Genomic DNA, 20,879 nt, shown 5'->3' with positions numbered 1-20,879 from the left:
CTTCTAGACCATTGGCCGATGTGCCCAAGTTTGATGTTCCTGTGATGGAACAAGTTGAATCTGTTTTCATTCAAAAAGAATCTGCTGAAGGGCCCGCTGTTGAGTCAGCTGGTCCGAATATTGAAAATATTGATAGGACTGAGTCTCCCGTTAATCAACCTGATCAAGTAGCCGCAGGTGCTACAGAGATTGTTCAACCAGAACAATGTGCAGTTCTAACCCTTGTTGCTGGTAATTCTACTGAAAAGAAGTCCTTTGTTTCTATCATAGAGTCTCCCTCGTTAAATCCCATTTCTAAGGATTCCTTAGTAACCGGGAAGGTAACTCGTGGAGAGCTCCCTACTGAACTTTGCAAGAAACCCCAATCTGCGTATGAGTTGATGCGTTCCACAAGGCTGTCGTGTGGAATTATATTTAGTGAACCAAGACATGCTCCAAAACTTGTCGATGTTGCTGGAAAAGGTAAGAATATTGCAACAGATGTTAATGAAGATGTTTAGAGGCAACAAGTATTATTTACCTTGTGTTGGATCAAGTCAAAGCCATTGCCGCTGAAAAGATTGAAATGTATGAATCCTGGATTCTGGAAAGATTGTCTGTCAAGTATGATGAAGCCTTAACGAATTCTGAAATAATTTGTGAATGGAAAAAGCGTGTAGCCAGTGAAAAGAAGGTTCTCAAGTGGGCCAAAACTTCAGATGTTCTTGAATCTCTGAAGAGAAAGGACCTTGTTAAAGCTTGTTTAAGAGGAAGAGCCTTATTTCTCATTCTTGAAGCCAGAAAGGCAAATTTTAATCCCATTGAGAAAGGCTCTGAAGTGGAAGCGAAAGTTTTAAAAAGACTAGACGACATCATGGCTGATTACGTCTCGGTGGTTATCCGATACGTTCATGGCGCTAACTGATCTGGAGCAAATTTTCTCGATAATGATGAACCGATGGATATTCCTGATGATAACGATGATACAGATGAGCGAGATGATGCTCTCCTGATTGAATTTGGGAGTCTTTCTGGTGAAGAAAGACGTCTTTTGGATCAACCCGTTCAAAAGTATCCTCATTTAGAAGAAGAAGAAGTGATTGTTCAAGAGTCTGAACAAGCTCTTCTAACTCAAGAAGAAGAAGTTGTTGAAGAAGATGTTATTGAGGAGTGTGCTCAAGCTCCTAATGATGAAGAAGTTGTAAGAACAGAGGAAATCCAAGAGAAGGAGGATGAAGTAACTCAGCCAGAAATTATCAGATCTGAGGGGGAACTATTCAATGACAAAGATGCTGAAGAAGAGAGTTCCTCATCTGAGGAGGAACAGAATCAAAATGCTTGTTATGTCAGGCCTCTTCCATTCCCTGAGATCAATGTCGCAAATGTTCATGAAAATATCAACAATCCTCTTCACTACAAGGGAAATCTGTATGAAAGATTTCAGAGAGCTGAAAGGGAATTGGAAGAAGAAAAGGTGAATAAAACTGAGAATATGTCTGAGAAGGATCAACCAGAGCAATCCCTGCAGATTCATACCCATTTTGATCCTATTCAGAGTATGGCAGCAGAATCTCAAGAAGATTCATTTAATGAAGAATCCTCTGTTGAGGGTATCAAGCTTCTAAAGTCTATGACGTCTGTACTCTCCTCTCTTCAGAAGAACGTGGTATATATGGGATCAAATATGATAAATGTTCTAAATACCCATAAAGAAGAAAGAAAAGGATTTGTTGATTTTGTCAATGTTCTTAATGAATTGGACAATACTCTAAAAAAGAATACGTATGAGACTCACATCTCAAATTCAAATTTTTCCAAATTCGAAAAGAAGCTCTACAGTCGTCAATCTGAAATGATGGACATTGAAAGGCACATTAATGATGATCGTCATAGAGAAACTATGGAGGAACACAGTTTGGTGAAAAACCAGATGGTAGAAATTCAAAGATGCTTAAGAAGAACAGATGGTGAACGACTGGAGTATGTTGACTCTATTGCAAGAAAATTTCAAGCAAAAGAAAATGCAAAAGTTGATGCTGAAAAAGAACAACCTCGTATCACCCAAGGTGAGTCAAGTAGAAGAAGTGGCGGTGTGTCAACCGGCACAAGATCTAAGCGAGTGTCGAGCAACGATGAAAATCCAAAGCCAACTAAAAGAGGCGGAGGTCGAAGCGGTGGTGATCGTGGAGGACGAAGCAGTGGTGGTGGTCATGGTAGACAAACTGGTATTAATCAAAGAGGTCGTGCCAGTGGCGGTGATCGTGGTGGGAGATCAAGTGGAAGCGGTCGTGGTGGTCGCATTCTTCCTCCTTTTCTAAATCTGTTAAGCGGTCAAGATATGAGCCCAACCGATCCTCGAGTAAAAAGGAAAGAACAATAATTTCTTTTATCTCCTACTCTGTTAAGTTTCTCAAACTATGTTTCCTTGATTATGTTCTGAATATTGGTTTTGGAAGTCTATGAAGTTTGCTGTAAGTGAACTGAAGTTTATTTATATGATGAATGCGTATTTTATTATATATATATATACAGGTTTTCAATTTCATCATCAAAAAGGAAGAAACTGTTGGGTCAAATTATTTTGACTAAGTGTTGAAATAGTTTGACTACTAGGATTTTATGATGAAATGATTTATGCGTGCAATCAAATTAAACGTTTATGATGAACTAGCGAAGTTAGACGTGCATTGTAACTAGCGAAGTTAGACGTATAGTCTAACTAAGCGGTGTTAGACGTGCAATCTAACTAGAGGAATTAAACGTGCAGTCTAACTCAGCGGAGTTAGACGTGCAGTCTAATAGACTCCGGAATTAGACGTGCAGTCTGTTAGGATCGGGGACGCCCTTGGAGGACCGGGGTGTTTCCGGTTTCAGGAAGGGTGGCCGCTTAGAACACACACACTTTGGTGATAGTCCGGTTAGAGACTATAACCGTTCTCAGCACTGCACAAACTATCACAGACTCTTGAACCGGGTTCAAGGGCGGAAATGTCTGTTTCAGGTTGAAGCAACGTTTGCGACTTTAGATGATGTTTTAGGAGGAGTCGGTTTTATGGATGTGAGTGACCGGTTTTAGGAGTATGATTGGTTTGAGGTTAGATAATGAAATAAAAGCAAAGGAAAGAACACGAGACAAGGATTTGTTTATGGATGTTCGGAGCAAACCCTCCTACGTCACCCCTTCTTCTCAGGTTATGAGAAGGATCTCCACTAACTTTTATAGTTACAACAATACCTCCGGTCGAGCCCAACTTCGCTACTCGCCGGTTACACCAAACTCACACTTTGATGTAATACAACAACTCAACACAACACAATAGAAAGTTTCCGGTTTTAGACATACCGGTTTTTGGAATATAACAGTTTATCTCTCTAGAACTTAATGCTTTTCGTAAGCCGTAATGTACAACTGTGTTCCTAACTTGGTGCATTAAATGAAGACGTTTCGTCTCCCTTTTATAGCTGAGAGGAGCCAACGGTTACTTTCTTCTCTCTCCTCTGGATTGGTTGATCATTGTCACGCCTGACGCAGAGAGGTTGCTTGCACGCTTCATTTTAATCAACACCTGGCATTCATGCAGGCAGCTCTGAGCAGAAGATGACGTAGCCAGTTTTCAGATTTGGACACGTGTTGGGCATGCACCTCCGGTTGTCAATTTCAGATCAATAAAGCATCATTGCTTTCCTCGCATGCTTCCGATCGGATCTGATCTTCTTTTATTCTTTCAAGACACGTTTCTTCTGTCATGGTGCGTCACTCTTGATGTTTGAATTTTTCGGCTTTTGTTCTGAACCTTCCGGTTTTTGTGTCTTGTGCAGTATTATCCGGTTGGTATGTAAGTTTTTGTCTTGACTAATCGGTCGCTTGAGAAAGTGAAAACCGGTTCCTCCGATCTTTAACTTGATCACTTGAAACTGGTTTCTTTGAAGTATAGTAGCAACCGGTTTTAAAACGCCAACCGGCTCATACGGTTTTGATCTGTACCTGCACATGAAGGTTGACAACTGTTTAGTTCGTCTGGCCGGTTCCAAAAATTAACTTACTTAATTTTTCTATCAATTTCTTCCTTTTTGATTATTTAGAATAAATATTCAAAACATGTAATGTGTGGCCGGTTTAAAATTAATCTACTTAATTTTTCTATCAATTTCTCCCTTTTTGATTATTTAGAATAAATATTCAAAACATGTAATGTGTGGCCGGTTTTCCAAAAATTAACTTACTTAATTTTTCTATCAATTTCTCCCTTTTTGATTATTTAGAATAAATATTCAAAACATGTAATGTGTGGCCGGTTTTCCAAAAATTAACTTACTTAATTTTTCTATCAATTTCTCCCTTTTTGATTATTTAGAATAAATATTCAAAACATGTAATGTGTGGCCGGTTTAAAATCATGTGTTTTGATTGTTTTTTGAAGAAAAATGTTTCAAGAGCATGAGTTTGATTTTCTATCAAATATGTGAGAGCCTATCAGAAAAAGCAAAGTAACCAAGTTCTGAAACATAGTAATGCATAATTGTTTGAAGTAAATAAAGGAAGAGATTTAGGGCTTAGATGATCCCCCCTTGTGAAGCTCTTTTTCTTTTTCAAGTTCCTTCTCCAACTGTCTTCTCTCTTCTTCTTTTCTTGCTTTCCACTCTCTATCACGTCGTTCAGCATCAATCAGCACTCCGGCCCATACGCTTGAGTGGCCGGTACTCCTATTCTTGAACCCAAAGTTGGCACAAACTGGTTTTGGTGGTGGAGGCGGTGGAGCATTAGAAGGTCTGAAGCCTGGAGTTGAGGGTGAACCTGCGGTTGCCCTTCTCTTTCGCTGGTTAAGTTCCTCAGCATCTTCTTCTTCTTCTTCATCAAGCGGTTGCGCATTTATCACGACCGGTACAACTGCTCTCTGTTCTGCCCGCTTGATCACGTTCTTAACTGCGCTTCGCTTCTTCTTGTTCCTTGTATCCATTGAGTGTGACGATTGAACCGGTTGGAGTTTCTGGATGTTGGCCTGTTCTTCCTCGTTGCATTGTTGGGCGAGCGCGTAGTCTTTGTCTTCAATCTCCTTCTGTAACCGTTCCCTTTCTATCTCTTCCTCTTGCAATTTCTTTGCGGTTTCAGCATCCGTTTCAATTTGCGTTTGAGTTATGCTGACCTGAACCTTGGACATTTCCCCGATTTGAATGGCCATTGCTTGCAGCATGTCCAATAATGGAGCGGTTGCGGTTTGGACGGACTCTGCGATCAAGGCTTTCACTGTTGTCTGCATTGCCGTATCCATCATTGACCTTAGAGAGTTTGACAGGTTGGCCTCAGCCGTTGTGATTCTTTCGTCGGTTGTGGCTTTAAAATTTCCAAAGCATGAGTCAACAGTTTCAGCCACTGCTTGCTTAATCTGATCAATTTCCGGAGTTTTGACCGGTTGAGAGGATTCTTGTTCCAGGTTTTCAGAGGTTCCGGATGTCTCTCCGCCTATATAGAATGGCTTACTTTGATATAAGTCGGCATTGTTGAGTTGGCGTTGGCAACCTTTCCTCCACTGCATGTCAAAACGATCAAGATTTTGTACAAGCTGTTCTCGCACCGCAATAAACCGTTCGGCCATCTTCATTTCAATCGGGTTTAGCGTCGATCCTTTAGTTTCTTGAAAGGCATTCTCCACTGCCTGTAACCGAGCGTTTTCAAGGATGACTGCAGTTTTGCTAAAAGCAGGTTGAATGAGGTTGGTGTTAGCTAATTGAAGTGCCCTCTCTTCCAGCTTGACGAGCCTGTCCCACTACTTATTGCCACTCAGACCTGGAGCCATGTCGGATAACTTGGTTTCGCATCTGAGCTTCACCCACAAGATGTATGGAGCCAATGCATCACTCGCACCTTTGTTCATGTCTCGAATAAGTTCCTCGAAGATCTCATCTTCTTGTTCTGCGGTGAAGAGGACCTCGTCTCCGGTTATGGTTTCTTGTTGAGGACCGGTTTGCAGCGTACCTATTCCGGTTGCGGCTGAATCTTCAATAAGGACCCCTTTGCCTTTGTTTACTTGAGTGGAACCTTCAGGTGTTGTGGCTGGTTGGATTTCAGAGGCTGTCTTCCCTCCTGCGGAACCGGAAGGTTCCTGTTCTTCAAAATTTCCCTCCTGAGCCGGAGGTGTAATCTCTGTAGTATTAGCCGCTTCTTCGGCCGGTTGAACTTCTGTCTGATCAGGTATCTCAACCTGATCCACTGGCTTCCGACGACTTGAAACATCGTCCTCTTCGGTTTCCTTTGTGATCTCTTGGAACACATTATTAATTGCTTCTGAGGTATTCAAGCCCACATCGACTAATACCTCTTCAACTCGTTTACTTGGTGACTTGGAGGTTTCAGAGTGAATACTTACCTCTGCTTCCTCCTTGGAAACGGACTTGTTTACTTGGCTCCCCGAAGATTCGGTTTGCCTTGGAGAATGAGATGGGACGGGAACGGGGATAACTGTGTTGATGGGAATGGGTTGAAAGACGTCTGCGGTTCTTTCCAGTGGATTGTCCGAAGAAAGCGTTTTCTCGGAGTCCGCCGGTTTCTTTGAACTTTTCTTTGCAGCTACTTTCTTCCTCCTCTTTGGTTCTGGTGGGGCTTCGGCTTCAACATCTTTTCTTGCCGGTTTCTTCTGTCTGGTTTCTTCTTCAGCCGGAACCGAGGAACTGGCTCCCTTGGATGACTTTGTCTTTGAGGATTTATGTTTGATCGTCTTCTCCGGTTTTTCGATCATGGACTCTGAATCAAGAATGGTGGAGATCGGAAGCGGCTTGCCTTCACCTAGTTCCACATTGAGGAACTCAAGAAGTTTAACGATTTGCATAGCAAAGGCCTGCACCCGACCATCTTTCTTTATCACCATTTGGCAGAATTCTTCGTAAATGACGTATCCCCAGTCCACCTTGTCACCTCGGACGATGGCCAACAACATTCTAAGTTTGAATTTCGTGAGGTTGTCGAAATTACCTCCCCTTCCCTGGATTGACCGGGCGATGACAGTCAACAGCCATCTGTATTCTGGTTTGAGCTTATTCCTCCGACTAGAGTGGAGCACCAGATCTTGACCTGAGAAGGAGACCACTAACCGGGCAGCATTTGATTCTGCATCGGTTAAGTCAATCTTTAGGTCCGAACCTGTGTTGGGCAGACCGAGAGCTTCAGCAAAAAGCTCTTCGGTGATGAGAATGGCCTTCCCGTTGACAGTCGCCGAGACCTTCCTCTTCGACAGTGTCGCCGTCGCCAAGAACTCCGTCACCGCCGCCGGATAGATGATGAACGGACCAGACAGAAACTTTTCCAGCCCAGAATCTCTCAGAAGTTGAAGAACAGCCTTGTTCTTGTCTTCGGCATGTTCATCAATATCTGTGAAATCCACTTGTAACATCCATTGGAATGGAGCTTTGGTTAGATCCATGATGATTTTGTGAAGAAGATATGAAGATCGATGAAGTTTGGAGAGATGAAAGCTTTGAAGATTTGAAGAATTGTAGAGAGAGAAAGCACAAGTGTTGAATAGGATGATATGAACTTATATACATGGCAGTTCTGAGTGGTTTGAAGATGAACCGTCAATTTGATGCTTTTGGCGCCAATTTTCCCTCCAAAAGTTACTGCCGTAACTTTCGGCGGTAAAAGCGGAAATTCAATGGGCGGTAAACTTTGAGGGGTAAAACCGTGGGCGGTTAAGATTTTCAAATTTCACTTTTGCTCGAATTTTCGGTTTCACTTGAAGTCTTGTTAACCGGAAGTTTTTAAGTTAACTTTATAAGTTTGGAAAACCGGAAGGAAGGATATGAATAAAAACCGGAGACTTTGGAAATTAACTGTTTCATTAATAAAGTGAACATTAAGCGGTTCTGGTCGTACAGCAAAATGACCAGAAACCGGAAAGGAAAAAGAAAAGAAAGAAAATTAGTCTTCTGTGAACCATCCTCCTTCCATCCTTCTTTCATACCACTTTTCAATGGTGTTTTGAGGAAACCGTTCCTCAATTCTTGATAACCACCTATGAATCATGAGTATTGTGATGGTGTTGGATGGTCCAACCGGAACACCGGTTCCAAGGTTGCGACGCTTGGATATCAGAAACTGGGTGATTTGAGGAGCGTAGCTGATCCTTCCTCTTGCAGCGGTCATGAGCTGCTTCAGTTTGTTGTAGAGGTAGGATGCCCAGTTGATGGCGGAGTTGCGAATGATGGCTATCATAATGTCGAATGCCTCCCGGCTGTAGTTCTGGTTCGGCATCCGGCCTATGATAGACCTTTGGACCAAATCATGAAAGAGTTGGTAGTGAGGAGCGAGATTTTCTTTCTTCCCAAAGTCCTTGATAGGAGTGTAGGAAGAAGAAAAGATCTTGAAAAAGGTTTCCTTAGCCGGTAGGTACGGCGTCGGGAAATCAGAAAAACCTTCGGTCGAAAGGTGAAAGAAGGTGGCGAATTCCTCCTCGTTGAACTGGAAGAATTGGCCGTCGACGATGGTGCGGATGCTTCCATCATCTAAGATATGACCATTGTTGAAGAATTCACAGACCTCCTCTACGAGGATGGTGTCTGAACCCTTAAGAAAACCTTGCAGCCCAGAATCTATGATATGCTGAAAAATGCAATCATAGTATGCGTTATTTTTTATATCTTCAAAGTCGATGATAAGAGTGTTTCTTAGTTCGGCAGACATGATGATGGAGATTTTGAGAAAGGATTTTTCTTAACTTTCAAATTTTAGAGAGAAGGAGTGCTTGGAGGCGTGTTTTGAAAATGAAAGATTGAGTCCCCTTTTATAGCTTGGAATGGATGACAGCATTTAATGAGAGGATTTGAAAAATCTAGCCGTTTATGCTTAGTCATTAATGTCTTTGTGATTTTCCAAGAGAATAAAGGCATGTCTTGTCTAGTCAAGTCAGGCATGCTTTTTGATAATGAGAATTTGTGTTTCCAAGAGTGATATGATTTTATTTTGATATGGCACATTGAATATTTTAGATTTTGACTTGGAAAAGGGAGGAAATCTGATTCATTAATTGAAGCACAAAACCGGTAGTACAGCAAAATTACCGGTTTTGTGAAAAAGAGATAAAGGAAAGGAAGAAGAAACAGGTTAGACATTCGATGACTCAGCCGCTTGAGCATTTGATGCCTCAGCCGCTTGATTCCTTCTGGCTTTGACAGCTTCCCACCGGTCGATCATCTCTTGTACTCTTTCCTTGGTGAGCACATGCCTTGGATGAAGAGTGACGAAGGGTCCAGAGTGGATGTCCAGACTTGCACAGAAACCGCTCAGCTGAGGAGCGTAGCCGGTTTTGTTGGAAATGAGCATCTTCTTCAGGTTACTGAAGATGATCCAGGACCAGTTAACCGGTGTCCCAACCGTTACAGCGATCATCATCTCGAAGAGCCTTTGAGTGTAATAGTAACTTTTCTCTCTGCACAAGACAGATTTTCCCAGAATCTCGCAGAGAAGCTGGTACTTATGAGAAAGTTGACTTTTGGCACCCCAGGGTTTAACCGGGATATTTGATCCTGAGAACCGGCGACACATCTCTTCCATTGTCACCGGGGAGTAAGTTAGGTCGGTTACCCCTTCATTGGGCAAACCGCAATATACAACGAAATCCGTCTCGCTGAATAGAAATTTTTGGCCGTAAACTTGCGCAACGATGATATCTCGGTGCACTTCCTTTCCGGTTTGGAAGAGTTCTTCGACTACTAGGTAGTCAAGAATGAATCTGTTCTCAAGGAAACTTCTTAGCCCGCTCCTTTCTATGGCTAAGAACATTTCCTTGACTTCATGATGTTCATATTGGTAGATTGAATCAAAATCTGCCAATAGGATTTTCTTTGCTAAGGAGTTGGTGTTCATGTTTTTGAGAGAGAGAATTTATCTCAAGAATGAAACTTGTGAATAGTGATCTTGTGAAGTTTTGTGAAGGATCATAGTTGGTTTAAATAGCTCGGGGTTCAGCTGGTATTAATGAGATTTTGAGCATGCTTGATGATGTCATCAGCTACTTAATAGACTTAACTTGTTGAAGTAACTATAGTTTATTTCCAAGGTAAATCTAATTATTACCAAGATAGCAATGATGAAAAATATCCATTGACAAGATGTGAGTCTCCCTCTCTTGATGATGGACACATGTCGTCATCTCGATTGTGGTAGACTTGTTTTTATTAATTACAGGCTTCATTTTTCAAAATATGCATGAAAACTCAGTCAGTCATCCCAGGTTAACCGGAAAAGTTCATTCCATCAGACCAGAATGCATTTGTACTAAGCGGTTTTCCATGACCGGTTTTAGTAGGATATTTCCGTTTGTGAAGAAAAGTTGATTAATGTCAACAGTTGTTCAACTTTGGATTTGTCTTATCCACTTCAGCCCGGTTATTTCAACCGTATAGTAAACATACATTTTATTCGAGATTATGAAGTGATCGGGCATAACCGGAGACTTCCTCCCGGTTAGCATATTTGATTTATTAATGGCCTAACTGAATATGTTTTTGAGAAGCTTTAGTTTCTCCCTGAACACATATCCCGGTTTATTACATGCATGCATGAGTATCATATCAATTGATTAAGATTAGTAAGTCCTAAGATATTTCGAAAGTGAGAAAACTTAGTTTCCTGTAGCGGTTTTGTAAATATATCCGCTACTTGTTGCTCGGTTGAGACATATTCCAGCCGGATGTGTTTCTCCTGAACATGCTCCCGGATGAAATGGTGTCGGATATCGATATGCTTTGTTCTTGAGTGCAACACCGGATTGTATGTAATTGCTATGGCGCTGGTGTTGTCACAAAAGATTGGAGACTCCTTGGCTTCTATTCCGAAATCCCTTAGTTGTTGTTGGATCCAGAGAAGTTGTGCACAGCAGCTTCCAGCTGCTATGTACTCCGCCTCTGCGGTTGATGTTGCAACGGATATTTGTTTCTTGCTGCTCCAAGTGACTAACCGGTCACCCAGGAACTGACAGGTTCCACTTGTACTCTTTCTGTCGATTTTGCATCCTGCGTAATCGGCATCTGAGTAGCTTATGAGGTTAAAACTTGAGTCTTTTGGGTACCAAAGTCCCACTTCTTGAGTTCCCTTTAGATATTTTAGAATTCTTTTGGCCTCCGTATAATGGGACTGTTTTGGATTTGCTTGGAACCTCCCGCACACTCCAACCGCAAACAGAATATCAGGTCGACTTGCTGTTAGATATAGCAGCGATCCGATCATTCCTCGATATGTTGTGATGTCAACGGCTTGACCATCATCATCTTTGTCCAGCTTCACGGAAGGACTCATTGGCGTAGCCGCTTCTGCGCATGTATCCATCCCAAACTTCTTTAGTAGTTCGGCTGTGTACTTTGGTTGGCTTATGAAGGTTCCGGTTTCCATCTGCTTAACCTGAAGTCCTAGAAAGAAACTCATTTCCCCATCATACTCATTTGAAATCTATCAGTCATCATTTTCGAAAATTTGTCACATAATTTTGGATCGGTTGATCCGAATATGATATCATCAACATAGATCTGAACAAGTAAAATTTGTTCCTTCCTTTCAAATTTGAAAAGTGTTTTGTCTACCGAACCTATGGTAAATTTGTGATCAAATAGAAATTGTGTTAATGTATCATACTAAGCTCTTGGAGCTTGTTTCAAACCGTAAAGGGCTTTATTCAGCCGGTAAACATGATTTTCGTGTTCTGGATTTTTAAAACCTGGAGGTTGGTTAACATACACCTCTTCATTTACTTTTCCGTTTAGAAAAGCACTCTTAACATCCATTTGGAAAACTTTGAAGTTTTTAAAAGCTGCATATGCTAAAAATATTCTAATGGCCTCAAGTCTAGCTACGGGGGCAAATGATTCTTCAAAATCAACGCCTTCTTCCTGTTTATAGCCTTGAGCCACTAACCGGGCTTTGTTCCTCGTAACTAAACCGTCTTCATTGAGTTTATTTCTGAATACCCATCGTGTACCTATAACCGGTTTGTTTTTCGGTCTAAGGACTAGGTACCAGACTTTATTTCTCTCAAACTCGTTTAATTCCTCTTGCATTGCCAAGATCCAATCTGGATCTGACAATGCTTCATCCACCTTTTTCGGCTCAATTTGTGATATGAAAGCAGAGTTTCCATAGTGATCCAAATTTTGTTGCCTAGTTCGGACGGGTGAGGATATGTTACCTATTACTAGTTCAAGAGGATGATTTTTGTTCCTTCTGAGGTTAATCCGAGACGTGTCTACCAAGCTTTCAGCTGGCTGATCAAGGTTAGACTGATCGGTAGGTTGAATAGAGTCAGACCGACCGATTTCTTCAGTAGAAACCGAAGCGTCAACTTTCTGCGGTAAAGCAGCTTGATCAGACTGAATTTCAGCATCAACCGCTTGGTCCTTGACAAAGCGTCTAAAAACCGGAACCTCGTCTTCATCATCAGAATAGATATTGAAATTTTCCATTCTGTTGTGAAGGTCGAAGGGTAATGCAGTGTTTCGTTCAACCGATTCATCGAAAACAACGTGTGCGGTTTCTTCAACTGTTAAAGTCCTAGTATTGTATATTCTGTAGGCTTTACTCACAGCTGAATATCCCAACATTATTCCCTCATCGGATTTAGCATCAAAAGCGGTCAAGTAATTCTTGTCGTTATTGTGAACAAAACATTTACTGCCAAAAATTCGAAAATATCGTACACTTGGGACTTGATCGATTTCAAATGGAGTTTTAGAAAACCGTTTAGTTACCAAAGATCGATTTTGTGTATAGCAAGCGGTGTTGATAGCTTCAGCCCAAAATTTTTGAGCGATACCCGAATCAGCTATCATTGACCTTGCGGCTTCCTTGAGAGTTCGGTTTCTTCTCTCAGCTAGGCCATTTTGTTGAGGAGTTATGGCACTAGACAACTCGTGCCTAATACTGGAATCATCAAGAAAAGTAGTTAAGTTACTGTTTATAAACTCAGTTCCTCTATCACTTCTGATTTTGTTTACTCGAATGGATTTTTCATTTTGTATTCTCAAGATCAGTTTAATCAAGTTTGGAGTTGCCTGATTCTTAGAAGCTAGAAAAGTAACCCAAGTAAATTTAGAATAGTCATCAATAACTACCATAGTATAATGCATGCCTCCTTAACTAGTTACTTTAACCGGACCAAACAGATCCATATGCAGGAGTTCCAAACATCTTTCAGATTGATAATTTCCTTTACTTTTGAAAGATGATTTTACTTGTTTCCCCATTTGACATGCAGCACATACTTTATCTTTTGAAAACTTAACGTTTGGAAAACTGTGAACTAGTTCCTTGGAACAAATAAAGTTAATTGTTTTAAAATTCAAGTGGTTTAACCGTTTATGCCAAAGCCAGTTTGGATCATTTCCGGCTATCATACACACAGGTTTTTCGAAATCAGTTTTCCAATTTACTTTGTAAATGTTTCCTATCCGGTTACCGGTTAGCAAAGTGTCATTATCTTGATCTTTGACTAGACATGAGTTTTTATGAAATTCAACTTTGTATCCTACATCACACATTTGGTTTATGCTTAACAGGTTAAAGCGCAATTCTTCTACTAAGAGTACATTATTTATAGACAGATTACCATGGACAATCTTACCCTTGCCCACGGTTTTACCTTTTGAGTTATCCCCGAATGTGATGACTGCTCCGGTTTCGTACTTGATGTCGGTTAGTAGCTCCTTGTTTCCGGTCATATACCTTGAGCATCCGCTGTCTAAGTACCATTCCGAATTCTTTAGCCGGTTGCTCCTCATAACCTGCAACAAACAATTATTTACACATTTTTGGTACCCACATACAGTTGGGTCCATGGTTGATTAGTCCCTTTGGGATCCAGACTTGAATGAGTCGGATTACTTTCCCGGTTATTGTTTTGATAATATTTGGCTTAACTTCTTGGTTGTTGCTCAAGAATGCCTTATGTGGTGATGAGCTTCTTTGATGTCGGGTTTTATTAGATTTACTTGGTTTCCGGTTGACTTTCCTTCTCTCAAGATGAAACCATTTTTCAGATTCGTTAGGACTTACATACTTAAGCGTTTCTTCCGGTTTTAGGTCATTTTCGGTTTGTGAACTCTTGACAAATTTTATAAATGGAAGATTATTTTTCGTGAGTTTTATCCCGTTAGGTTGTTTTGTTTTATTTTGTTTATTTGGTTCATAACCGATACCGTACCTACACTTCGGGTGTCTTTTGTAGTTACACATTTGTTTCACTGCTTGACGTGATCTCTCCCACGCAGCCGTGACGTACATTGCTCGCTCATCGGTTTCGGTTACCGGTTGAACTGTCTTCTCATTATCTGAGAATAGTTTATCCGGTTCATACGTTTCGATTTCACACATTTTATCATATACATTATTTATTTGTTCGGTTTTAGTTTCTATTGGAGTTGGTATGTAAGCAGATATGTTTCTGAACTCAGCAACCATTTGGTTGAGTGCAGAAACTAGATCTTCTTTGGTAAACTCATCAGAAGAAAAATTGAATACCTCTTCGTCGTTTGCCATGAAACAGGTTACTTTCTCTTCACCATCTTCATTATCGGAGTATGCCCACTCGCTTCCACCATCAGATGCAATGAGCGCCTTTTGAGTTTCCTTTCCTTCATCAGCATGTTGATCATCGTTTCTTCGGTAGTCATTTCATTGGTTGTTGTTGTTTCCCCGATACCGGTTGCCTTGATAGTTATTTCCTTGATAATTGTTTCCTTGATAGTTTCCTTCCGGTTTTCTATCGTCTCTTCTTGGTTTTCTACACTCTGACCTGAAATGTCCAAAACCATCACAGTTATAACATCTCTTGTTTGATTTATCTACATAGTTATAATTAAAATCATTATTAGATGGTGGCTGGCTCTTCTTCATGAATTTTCCGAATTTCTGAGCTAGCATCGCCATCACATCTTCGGTAATTTGATCGGTGTTTTTGACTGGAGCCGGTGCGGTTGATACTTGAGCCGCCGGTTCCACCGATGTAACCAGAGCTCTAGTTGCGGTTGATGTGGATGCTTCATCTTCGATCCGAGACTTGATCTCGAATTCGTAGGCTTTCAGATCCTCGAACACATCATGCAACTTCATCTGCCCAAGGGTGCTTGATTCTCTCATCACCATGGTCTTGATATCCCACGTGCTTGGCAAAGATCTTAGGGCTTTGATGATCACTTCTCGGTTATCATACTTCTTTCCGAGTGTTTGAAGCTCGTTGACTACACTGGTGAACCGGTTGCTGAATTCCTTCATATTTTCCCCCGGTTTCATCCTTATATTTTCATATTTTTGTGTAGCTACCAAGATTTTGTTCTCCTTGGTTCTTTCGTTTCCCTCGTGAATCTGAATAATCGTTTCCCAAGCTTCTTTTGCATTTTCACACTCTGATATTTTGTTCAGAGTGTTATTATCTATAGCCTTATAGATGTGCCTCATGTAGTGGTTGTCCAGGTTACTCCGTCTTCGATCTTCACTCGTCCATAGGTTTTCCTCCTTGTTGATCTTGATCGGTCCCTCTTTCAGGACTCGGCTCATCTCATCATCTAACGTAATCAGATGTAGATACATCTGTTTCTTCCAACTGCTAAACGCTTCGCTGTTTAGCATTGGTGGCTTGTCGCTGTGGGTCATGCTTCCCATCTTCTTTGATTGCATGAGTGCTAAGAACCTCGCTCTGATACCACTTGTTAGGATCGGGGACGCCCTTGGAGGACCGGGGTGTTTCCGGTTTCAGGAAGGGTGGCCGTTTACAACACACACACTTTGGTGATAGTCCGGTTAGAGACTATAACCGTTCTCAGCACTGCACAAACTGTCACAGACTCTTGAACCGGGTTCAAGGGCGGAAATGTCTGTTTCAGGTTGAAGCAACGTTTGCAACTTTAGATGATGTTTTAGGAGGAGTCGGTTTTATGGATGTGAGTGACCGGTTTTAGGAGTATGATTGGTTTGAGGTTAGATAATGAAATAAAAGCAAAGGAAAGAACACGAGACAAGGATTTGTTTATGGATGTTCGGAGCAAACCCTCCTACGTCACCCCTTCTTCTCAGGTTATGAGAAGGATCTCCACTAACTTTTATAGTTACAACAATACCTCCGGTCGAGCCCAACTTCGCTACTCGCCGGTTACACCAAACTCACACTTTGATGTAATACAACAACTCAACACAACACAATAGAAAGCTTCCGGTTTTAGACACACCGGTTTTGGGAATATGACAGTTTATCTCTCTAGAACTTAATGCTTTTCGTAACCCGTAATGTACAACTGTGTTCGTAACTTGGTGCATTAAATGAAGACGTTTCGTCTCCCTTTTATAGCTGAGAGGAGCCAACAGTTACTTTCTTCTCTCTCCTCTGGATTGGTTGATCATTGTCACGCCTGACGCAGAGAGGTTGCTTGCACGCTTCATTTTAATCAACACCTGGCATTCATGCAGGCAGCTCTGAGCAGAAGATGACGTAGCCGGTTTTCAGATTTGGACACGTGTTGGGCATGCACCTCCGGTTGTCAATTTCAGATCAATAAAGCATCATTGCTTTCCTCGCATGCTTCCGATCGGATGTGATCTTCTTTTATTCTTTCAAGACACGTTTCTTCCGTCATGGTGCGTCACTCTTGAAGTTTGAATTTTTCGGCTTTTGTTCTGAACCTTCCGGTTTTTGTGTCTTGTGCAGTATTATCCGGTTGGTATGTAAGTTTTTGTCTTAACTAACCGGTCGCTTGAGAAAGTGAAAACCGGTTCCTTTGATCTTTAACTTGATCACTTGAAACTGGTTTCTTTGAAGTATAGTAGCAACCGGTTTTAAAACGCCAACCGGCTCATACGGTTTTGATCTGTACCTGCACATGAAGGTTGACAACTGTTTAGTTCGTCTGGCCGGTTCCAAAAATTAACTTACTTAATTTTTCTATCAATTTCTCCCTTTTTGATTATTTAGAATAAATATTCAAAACATGTAATGTGTGGCCGGTTTAAAATTAATCTACTTAATTTTTCTATCAATTTCTCCCTTTTTGATTATTTAGAATAAATATTCAAAACAAGTAATGTGTGGCCAGTTTTCCAAAAATTAACTTACTTAATTTTTCTATCACAGTCTAACTCGTGGAGTTAGACTCGAGACTAATCTGACATTGCCTAAAATAACCTAAAATAAGTAGAACAATTCTATACGAGTAATTTTATGTGTGCAGTCTAATAAACTCGTAATTAGACGTGTAGTCTAACTCGTGGAGTTAGACGTGCAGTCTAATGAATTTGGAATTAGACATGCAGTCTAATGAATTTGGAATTAGACGTGCAGTCTAACTCAGCGGAGTTAGACATGCAGTCTAACTCAGCGGAGTTAGACGTGCAGTCTAATATATTCTGAATTAAACGTGCAGTCTAACTCAACGGAGTTAGACGTGCAGTCTAACTCAACGGAGTTAGACGTGCAGTCTAATATATTCGGAATTAGACGTGTAGCCTAACTCGTGGAGTTAGACGTGTAGTCTAATATATTTGGAATTAGACCTGCAATCTAACTCAGTGGAGTTAGAATGCAGTTTAATATATTCGGAATTAGACGTGCAGTCTAACTCAGCGGAGTTAGACGTGCAGTCTAATATATTCGGAATTAGACGTGCAGTCTAACTCGTGGAGTTAGACGTGTAGTCTAATATATTTGGAATTAGACGTGCAGTCTAACTCAGCGGAGTTAGACGTACAGTTTAATGGAAAAAGAAAGTTAGACGAGTAGTCTAACTCCTTTAGACAAGTCTGAAGTAAAACCGTAATTAGATGTGCAGTCTAATGGAGCCGTAATTAGACGTGCAGTCTAACTCGTGGAGTTAGACGTGCAATCTAATAAAACCTTAAAGTTAGACGTGTAGTCTAACTCCTTTAGACAAGTCTAAAGTAGAACCGTAATTAGACGTGCAGTCTAACTCGTGGAGTTAGACGTGCAGTCTAATGGAGCCGTAATTAGACGTGCAGTCTAACTCGTGGAGTTAGACGTGCTGTCTAATAGAACCTGAAAGTTAGACGTGTAGTCTAACTCCTTCAAACAAGTTTGAAGTAGAACCGGAATTAGACGTGCGGTCTAACTCGTAGAGTTAGACGTGCAGTCTAATGGTTTGTGAAAGATTAGACGTGTAGTCTAATTGGTGAAAGTTAGACGGGTAGTCTAACTCCTTCAAATTAGTCTGAAGTGATTGTAATTAGACGTAAGTCTAATCCCATTAGACCATGTGGTCTAATGAATTCTGCTCTTAGACGGGGACGTTTGATTTTATTAGACGAGGTCGTCTAACTGAAATACGTCTAATGCTATGTTTAAGCAGTATGCTTGAAGCTAGCACCCGTCTACCCACGTGCTATAGATGTACTCTACTCCTGCTCCACTTTCTAGTGAAGATCAGTACGATAGTTATATGCAACCAACCAACGAATGTCACGTAAGAGAATTTCCCTCACATTACTTGTTTTATAGGTACATCTCTGATGGAATATTCGGCGCACTACCAGTTGGTGTACGGCCACGATCCCTGTGCTCATAACCTGCTGTGTACTATGTAGGTTTTCCAATGGAAGAGTGCCACGTATCATTCTGAAGATTCGACCGTTAGTCTCTGTCTAGTATTTATCAAATCTCAAAGACAACGGACAAATAGAGAACAACACAACAATCTGTCGATCATCTTGCTCACTGAAACTACTGAGAAATCTATTCTTTGAATATTGAAGCTGTAAGCTGTTTTCCTGATTGTACTGTGTGTGAATCAAGAGAGAGCTATAATCAAAAACACCTTTAGCTGAGTGATATTCTTCATCTTGTAAATTGAGCAAAGTGTGTTCTGTTCAATAGTGAGCTAAGTGTGTGCAAACTATATTTGATTCGAATCATATTATAGTGAATCCTTCCGGTGGTTGGAAGAAGGGGTGACGTAGGAGAATTTGCTCCGAACATCCATAAACAAACTGCTGTGTCTTTTCATTTCTGTCATCTTCACATTATTCATCTTGAGTTTCAAACCTAAGTAAACAATTCCGCCTTGATTCTGTTTCAAGTGTTTACAAGGGTTTGTGTAGAATAGAAAGCGAATTAAATTCCTAACAAGATTTATTTCAAACCGTTTTTCATAAGCATTCATCAATCGCCAGACCCCCGTCTCTATTGATAAAGTCGATTCTATCAATAAGTTTATTTCCTGATTTAGCATACTAGTTAAACATGTTTTGGTCTTCCTTCTTGCTTTTACTCTCATTTATACATGTTTAGGCAAATCCAAAACATCGTAAGAAAAAACTACAAAACTGATGCACCTGCAAACTAATAAGACTACTATGATCTAAGTATCACAGTAAATACAAGTGCACTATGATGATCATTCCATATACTGACAAACTCACAGACAGGATTTTAGTCATAAAGTTTTCTTTAAAACAACTACTTCTGAAATGTTACCCAAAATGCTTTTGAACATTGTAGTTCAGTTATCACATAAAAAACTACAGTATAACTGAGTAGTAGAACCAATGTAGCAACATGGATTATAAAATAATTATCTTGGTCACCTATTCTTCTTCGTTGCTGCCCAGGTTGTCCAGATGGGATTAGTGTTTCCAGTTGACTTATCAAATGACCTGATATTTGCAGCCAATTCAAAAAATCAATTTCGGCATAGAACATTATGCAAACAAGATGATATTAGCTCAATTGAAATTATAGAATCTTCCAATAATGAACATATGTTGCTTCACTTTCAGAAAGCTCTTTAGCTCGAGTGTACAAAACCCTAAGATTTGCCAAGGTGTTATCCCCAGGCTTCTCAACCATCTCAGGTGCTGCATTACATTAGCAACAAGAGAAAATAAAATTACAATGCAAGGGGGTTAAACAAAGACAATAAAAGCGAAAATATTAACTATTTCTTCAAAAGGTTTTATCAAGAGAAGACAAATTCATAATCCATATGTTCATCTAAATCATTGTATAAAGTCCAACTATAAAGTAACTCTAAGTTTAACTTCATTTATATCAAAAAAGCCTTAAAATACGAACATAAATTGAAGACGAGATTGAGAAAAGTAAGGTTTTGAGATAACTACTCACTGGATTGAAGTTTCTTGTGCAATTTATTTATGGAAATGAGATCCTCTTCCTGATCTTTCCGTAGCCGATCGAGTTCCTTGGAGTTATCCACAATTCCAGCAACATCAGGTACTGAAGACATCTTCGTAGTCTACTGGTTGATGTTTCGAGAAAGCAACAGAAACTCTCTTCTTCATCTTCCTCCAAAAGCCTACTCCTCGATCGAATTGCTAGTTTGGACAGTGAGAAGATATCGGTGGAATCAAGAAAGAGAAAGGAAGGTCTAAATTTGAAGCGAAATCTGACTTTTTGGGATTCCTGACAGAATTTTCAAATTGGAACGATTTGCGTGGGTTAAATTTAGGGATTTCCTTTCTTACCTATTTTTTTAATTCTATAATATGTTTTTAAATTGATTATTTTTTCAATTAATTCAATTATGGATAATTTAATTTAAGATATTTGATTAATATTAGATTGAAACAAAAATCCATTTTTTTCTCAAAAATAAAATAAAATAATAATACCTAAAAAATCTCTCTAATCAGTCTTGAAGGGGATATTGTGTACATAATCATCTTTAGGAATCATAATCATAATATAGTGTAATAGCTTGTTTACTAATCTAATTTACAGAAATTTCGTGTTTAACTCAATTGGAGGTCAAATTTGTATGATGATGTCAAATTTGTTTAGTCCGCTACTAACGACAAAAAAAAAGTGAATGTTTATTGCTTTCCACTTCAAAATGTCAAATAATAATTCGAGGATGTTAAAAAAAAGAACGTGTAAGGAGTATATTATGAATAAATTTTCATAAAA

General features: G+C 40.1%; 1 protein-coding gene across 1 annotated transcript in view; it reads right to left on the bottom strand.

Annotated features, from left to right (window-relative positions):
* Nucleotides 1-20,363, bottom strand: part of LOC124931932 (SAGA-associated factor 29 homolog A-like) — a 28,901-nt gene extending 8,538 nt beyond the window's left edge. Inside the window, exons 1-2 of the mRNA XM_047472522.1 lie at nucleotides 20,079-20,363; nucleotides 19,541-19,810 (exon numbers count right to left, since the gene is read on the bottom strand). Coding sequence (XP_047328478.1) covers nucleotides 19,541-19,655 — 115 coding nt within the window. The 5' untranslated portion in view covers nucleotides 19,656-19,810; nucleotides 20,079-20,363. The remainder of the gene's footprint in view (nucleotides 1-19,540; nucleotides 19,811-20,078) is intronic.
* Nucleotides 20,364-20,879: the final 516 nt, after the last annotated feature.

Source organism: Impatiens glandulifera, chromosome 1 (genome assembly GCF_907164915.1).
Source record: "Impatiens glandulifera chromosome 1, dImpGla2.1, whole genome shotgun sequence".
NCBI lineage: Eukaryota > Viridiplantae > Streptophyta > Magnoliopsida > Ericales > Balsaminaceae > Impatiens > Impatiens glandulifera.
This window is presented reverse-complemented; position numbering and strand designations above follow the sequence as displayed.